Genomic DNA, 6,663 nt, shown 5'->3' on the forward strand with positions numbered 1-6,663 from the left:
GACTTCCCGGGTAGGATGAAATACCAAGTGATGTCCAAGAATCGGATGCGGTCTCTCGATATTGAATGGAAATCCTTGTATTCCCGAGGATTGCTCTGCTGCCATACTTCATTCAATAAACGTCTAAGAAGTCGCTACGGAACAAGATTGACTTCTTCCCATAAGTTGATGAATCTCCCAATACAGCAGCTCCACCCCGAAATCTCCATATCATTTGACGATTAAGTCGGACATGCATATGATGCTTGACATGCTATGACATGTGATTGGCTCTCGAACTCCGAATGGGAATCTACGGGAACTTGGTGATGCTGAAGCGGATCCACCTTCCACAGAGACCAGCTCTGACTAGGAATGACGGTCGGATCGCTGAGGAGAATCAGAAATGTTTCGCCACCTTGGTCCAACCTCATAAGCGATCACTCTCCGGGAGTTCGCAGAAAGCTCTGTCTCAGCCCGAGACCCAGAATTTCAGTCTAGGGAAGGTATCTCACAGAGGAAAGTGGAACACGATTGATAGTACGGATAATTATTCAGATGCGAGGAATCCAGCTTCAAAATTCTTAAGTGTTTCTCTAGACAGACTCTAACCCTTGGAAATCGCCCGCGCAATGAGCCCTCGGAGGGAATTCAGTCGCTACCGAGAAGCCGTGATGAAGTCCTTGTCGTGAAAAAGGATGGTTCAAAAGCGAGCGATATCTATTGATCGGAGCTACGCGAGTCTCGAACAGGTTATAGGACCAAAGTCGTTCTCAGCTGTGGCTGTATCCTCACTCTAAGGTCAGGTCTAAATCCGCGTCCTTGAGCGACGCCGCACCCGTACCTTCTGGCGTGATCCCCAGAGATTCACCTGATGACAGGCGGCTCGGTCGGTCAGTCCTGAAACTACATATATAAATCACCTGATCGACCATGAAAGGCGATCAGGAAAAGATGGTGGACCGCGATGGAGGTCACGCGAGTAATCGCACTTTTCGGTGAATGGGGCCCATTGAAGAGCTCGAGCGCTCCGATTCGGCTTCGAGAGCCCACGGAAAATAATCTCCTCAGATTTTGATGGCGCTCGGTGATTCTTCCACAGATAAAAAAAATGTATCGTCTCCATCCGAATGTCGTTCCGTGCCTCTTGTGCGTCAATTCGAGCTCCGTGAAATCCGAGGTTGCCGGAAAGGTGCCAGACGGCTCCGGTGCGAGCCCCGCTTCGATCGCCTGTCAAACTCCTAGACGGATTCGCGGGGTTTTCTCCGATCCATCGAAGGACGCTCGGTGACCTCCCGTGAAAATGTCGAAAGCCCCCATGCTACGTGGGAAGCCGGATGAATGTTCACAGAATCACGTCACTACGCTCCGTCTGACGGAAGGAAACATGTAAAAGGAGAAGACATGACCTAAGACTCAATCAGTCGGCTCCGAAATAGAACCCGTGTTGTACCGGCGGAGCCCTTGCGCAATGCGGTTTCCAAATGTCAAGGTTCAGTCGCCGGCATTACCCTCCGCTTCGACTCGAAAGCTCTTCCCTCCTCCCTCAGAGTTGAACGTCGCTCGGCAGGCAGACAGACGGCTGACGAGCGAGGGAGCTACTCTGCCTGCCACCGAGGGAGAGGCGCTAGTTGTCTGGGTAACATGGTGGCCATTGTTTTGTTCTCGGAGCGAGTTTCGAGCTTTCGAATCGGGACGCTTCCATGAGTCCCGAGCCGAGCAAGATTTAGGGAACATCAAGGCTCTCGAAGCCGGGCGATGTTCGCTCTGACACCACGGAAAACTGGCTGATTCGTGAGTCGCCGAAGCGGGACGCGAGTCCCACTCCGATCAGGTAAGAGCTGCGCAGACAGCGAGTTTACGCAGAGAGGAGAAATTTTCTTGCGATCTCGGATGGCAAGGCAGGACAGTCGTTCCGACGGTCTGGATTCTCCGGAGAATTTTCCAAGCAGTTTCCATGATATCTGCTAGACGCAAGAGCCTCGATAAAATCAGAAGCCTTGTTCATATAATTCCACCGAGGGTTCACTGCGTCTCCCGCTTACGTAGAATCTACGTCATCTGGCCGCTGCTCGGAGCGAGCGCGTGAGCCGCGGGGGAAGCGGATCCTGCTCATTGCGTCACTCGTCGGCCAGGTCCCGGGAAGCTGACGGGAAAGCTCTACCATGCGCTCTTTTCCTTCAGGTGAAGCTGGGCAGGTTTCGACCATGACTTCACATGACGAGTCCATGGGGGATTCGAGCTCGGATCCCCTGAGTCAGGACGATGACGACAGGAGCGCTGACGAGGATTCGGACGAATCGTCGTCGATTTCGTCGGACGACTCGATCGAATCCGACTTGGAGTCCGAATCGTTCACGGACGTCACACCGCTGCATTCGATTTCGAACTCTCCGCTGCCTTCGCAGGTCAGTCCAGACCGTAGGAGATACCGTGTCACTCTTATAAGGACGAACGAAAATACGTCACAAACTGCGCAACGTATTGTCGATCCCTCTGTCTGGTCCCGGTGACTGAGCTCTTCCCCGGAAGGCCTCGGCGTGACCCAGTGATAGCAGTTTATGGAGCTCTGAACAAACTTCGTTGACCTAAATCGCTGCTGAGCCGGTTTCGCTTCGAGTCGACACCACAGAGTCTCGTCTGCGTAACACTTTGACGACTTCCGGCTCAGCATCTGATGGAATTGGTGTCACCCAGCTCTCCTCCCCAGATACCATGTCTAATATGTAGAGTGAGATCGAACCTAGCCAATAGAACTTTACCCGAAATACATCCCCGAGGCTCTGTCGAACACAGAATACATGCTGGAAATTTCTCCATGCAGCCTATCGGACCGTCCCCCAAACTTAGGGATTCTGTTGGAGGAACAGACGAAGAGAATTCGGAACACGATTCGTCTGAGGATGACGACGAGCCCAATGGGCAAATCTTCGGGAAAACCGCCAGGCGACCCACGGTGAAGCGGGCGCCCTCCAGACAAACAACTCAGAATCAAGCCGACTCAGATGTTTCTAGTCTGAGCGAAGCCATCCAGAAACTCGACATGCAGCAGGGCGTCAGGTAGGAGAGACCGTCCCTAGATAGCGGGGAGCCGCTACAGCGGAATCATTCATCCACCGTGGATTTGATAGATAATTAATTGATCATGCTCAACTCCGGAAGTGGGTTCTAAAAAGTAGAATCCACCCTAGATGTCGTCGCATCCGTGATCAAGAGAAGCGCCTAGAGGCCGAGAACGAGCATCTCCTCAAGCGCATCATCGCACAGAAATCGCGTGTGACCGAGTACGTGGTCGCGAATCCTCCGCGCTCGCTCGTTGCGTCATCGTCGATCAATCGCAAGCGACAACAGAAATACATTCATGCTCAAAATTTGGTGAGTCCACACAAGTGCAATGGCTGCGGAAGTTTTTGCCCAATCGCCCCGTACGATAGACCGTGGATGTACGGATCGAAGGCGCGAATTCGGCAGGTTGAGAAACTACTAGTTTTCGAGGAATCACTGGCCGCTTGCATGCTCTCAGGAAATGGCTAGGATTAGTTACTAGGTAATATGGATTCATGCGCTACTTGTCTCCACGGAAATCTCGGTAATATCGCTCCCATTGTTCCAGGCGCTTCACAAACGCATCGAAGCGGCTCGTAATGGATCTCCAGTGAGCGTCGGGAGCGTGTTCACTTCGCCGACCAATGCTACGACAACTAGCGCTGGTTCTCCCCATAAACCAGTTCGAAACAGTCCTTCCGGCCCTCCGATCCCTCGGAAAAGACACGACACGAGATAAGCCACTTCAAGCGGCTCTATGGCTACCCTGAGGGAGAGGGCTGATGCGCTCCCAGTCCGGAGATACGAACCGGATGCGGCGGAACACACGTCAGCTTAATTTGCTTCCAAGCTTGTGCGGCTACCTGGAAGTAAATTGAGCGTGAGACGAAACGATGTTCGAGTGATTCTCCCTCATTGTGAAATTCGCGGGGATCTTTCAAGTCCGACAGAGTCCATGCGGCCATAATTACCCAAGCTCTAGGTAGAGATATTCAAAACGTCAGTGTTTTAGATTGGCAGTTCGTGAGTATAGCGCCAATGTGATTTTAAGCGGGCGCAGGTAGACTTCGGATGTTCATATGGAAAGGGGGAAGACAGGACAAAGGTCTATGTTGCCTCCCGGAGGGTCCTTCATGCCTTGAAAATTCAGTGACCCTTTCTCTCGATGTCAGGAGTACCTTCAGTGAGGATATCGAGAGCGTAGCGAAAATGATATCTTCCTTCATTCCGCTTTCTGAGTTCAAGGCCAGAAAGTGAATTAGAGTTTCTCCTGTTTGTTTCGGAACCGCGTTCCGAAGCGGCAGGGCTATCGTTAACTCCCAAAGGAACTCCGTTCCGATAGAGCTACTGGCAGGTTTTTTTTCGTCGCTTCTTGAGGGCTCAGCTGCTTGAGGGATAACTCTCCGAGCACATGGCTGAAGTTTCCTTCCGTAGTAGCTCCAGGAGGGGTAAGGGAAGATTATTCTCTGATCTGATAACGTATGAGTCGTTGAGCTACGAAAAGTCATCGGCTCCGGGGATCTTGTGATTGATGTGGGGATCAGCCTAGTTGGGGATTTCCGCGAGCCGGAACCCATGGAAAATCGTACGAGAAAAACCGAAAAATATAACCAATTTCCGAGACCTTTCGACCAAACATCGAGTGAGTGTTCGCATCGACGCCCTCATTCGCGAACTCTCCCGTCTAGGATCGTATGTTAACGCGATGGCGCCCGACTGATCATCACGAACTTGATCGAAGAGTACAACTTTGGAAAGTCATCTCCTCATTTGTTATTAAAATTTTATGGAGGAAATAATATTGAGATATATGGAAACAGGATGTTTGACACTCATTACCATGAAACCTGTGACAATAATACTGCTGGAGTCTAGACTGAATAAATTATACAAACTTATACTTACATCGTCCTACATAGGACTCCTCTCATGCTCTTCTGCCACACACACAGCTCGCTTGATGATATCCCTCTTGGTGCTGGACACACGCGAAACGGGCAGCCCTTCGGGAATCGACGTCTACATTCCCGATGGGAGGGCTTCCAGCTCGCGCAGCGGGTCCTGTTCCAGGGAACCTATCTTGAGGAGAGAACAGGATCCTGCTGTATCGAGGTGAACCTCGAGTTTTTCGGAGCATTTGACACTCTCTCTGAGAAACTCCGATTAGTGATTTAGAGACTTTTGATGAACGAGGACATTCACAGATTCGAGGATCATTGAAGTTCCGATCAATCTCGATTGTTCTCCATCATCCCGAATCCCTCCTCTAGGTGAGCTAATTGCCTGGCTCCCGCGTCTCGAATACGACAGGCTAGATATCGATACCAGAGACGGACCATGAGGTTGAATAGAGCGCCGGCGGCGTTTTAAGGAAAGTCTTCTGTGATGCGAATAAATTGATGTCAAGGGGAGATGAACGAAGCATCGCACACGCTATCCTTTCCGACGAGCTCATGGGTTGATCGCTCCCTCGCTGGAAATTCGCTTCGCGTCCGGTATGAGGTTGCTTCTCGCGGAATTATACGAACCCAGAGAGTGAACCTAATTCAAGCCGTCTGGGAACCGGCCTTGGTAGTGGAATAAGCTGATCTTGCTCCGGTCTGAAAAGGATTCTCCACATACAGGAAAGCCCTCTCAGTCAGAATTGGAGGGCAATAATTACAGGTCACATTCTCTAAGAGATTCGCACAAAAATTTATTGATTATTTTCCGTCATCGATTACAACCAAAGATGAGCAGACTGCTCAACTTTATAAACCACAATTTCGTGAGGATAAAACATTCGAGTGATATACACAATTCTTCGAGAACCTGGACGCTATTCAAAAATATATATTTATGATGAGCCTCCGAACCTCCGCGAGTTCTAACGAGAGGGGTCCTCTATTGCAAGCTGCAAGTAATGGGACCAAGCGATGGAAGGTCCGGGCTCGATGGGAAAAGTGCCATGTATCTATGAGACGAAGGCGCCCGCAAGGAAAGTGCGAGCAACCCAGGGAATAGCCTATGATCCGTTGTCTACCGCACCGGAAGAGGAATCTCTATTCTTAGCGCCGCAGGAAGAGGATCTCCCGGGGCTGAGATCGCTGGAGGAGAAGTCTCGATCGTTGGACACTGCAGGAGTGAAGCTGCAGCGACTGGGTCGGCCGCGAGAGGAGCTTGAATGCGTTGACTCGCCGGAGGAGCATTCTCAGTCGTCGGGCTCAGTGAGAGGGAAACTTCGGCAGCAATTGGGTTCGCCGACGGAGGATCCTCATTCGTTGGGTCCGCCGAAAGAGGAGCTTCGGCGACAGTCGGGCTCGGCGAAAGAGAAACTTCGGCAACAGTCGGGTCCGTCGGAAGAGGATTTTCAGCAACGATGGGGATCGCCGGGGGAGGATTCTCAGTCTTCGGGATCACTCGAAAAGGAACTTCGGCAAGAGTCGGGCTCGCCGGAAGAGAAACTTCGGTAACGATTGGGCTCACCGGCGAAGGATCCCCATTTTCTGGGTCTGCCGGACGAGCGACTTCGGCAACCATCGGGCTCGCCGGACGGAGAACTTCGGCTGCGATTTTGCTCGCCGGCGGGGAATCCTCACTTGTTAGGTCTGCCGGAAGAGCGACTTCGGCAACAGTCGGGTCCGCCGGAAGGGGAACTTC

General features: G+C 51.7%; 1 protein-coding gene across 1 annotated transcript; it reads left to right on the forward strand.

The window, feature by feature from the left end:
- Nucleotides 1-1,636: 1,636 nt before the first annotated feature.
- On the forward strand, nucleotides 1,637-4,306 carry LOC100897678 (cilia- and flagella-associated protein 97). Its single transcript, XM_003741209.2, has 5 exons — nucleotides 1,637-1,813; nucleotides 2,164-2,387; nucleotides 2,804-3,039; nucleotides 3,171-3,354; nucleotides 3,593-4,306. Exons 2-5 carry the CDS (start codon nucleotides 2,187-2,189, stop codon nucleotides 3,761-3,763), a joined length of 792 nt encoding a protein of 263 aa, XP_003741257.1. The 5' UTR covers nucleotides 1,637-1,813; nucleotides 2,164-2,186; the 3' UTR covers nucleotides 3,764-4,306.
- Nucleotides 4,307-6,663: the final 2,357 nt, after the last annotated feature.

The sequence above is a fragment of the Galendromus occidentalis genome, unplaced genomic scaffold (genome assembly GCF_000255335.2).
Source record: "Galendromus occidentalis unplaced genomic scaffold, Mocc_1.1 scf7180000077128, whole genome shotgun sequence".
NCBI classification, from domain to species: Eukaryota; Metazoa; Arthropoda; class Arachnida; order Mesostigmata; family Phytoseiidae; genus Galendromus; species Galendromus occidentalis.

Coding starts and splice junctions, on each gene's coding strand:
- LOC100897678 (XM_003741209.2), top strand. CDS start 2,187: ATGACTTCACATGACGAGTCCATGGGGGATTCGAGCTCGGATCCCCTG. Junction 3,040..3,170: donor GACATGCAGCAGGGCGTCAG/GTAGGAGAGACC, acceptor AATCCACCCTAG/ATGTCGTCGCATCCGTGATC. Junction 3,355..3,592: donor ACATTCATGCTCAAAATTTG/GTGAGTCCACAC, acceptor CCATTGTTCCAG/GCGCTTCACAAACGCATCGA.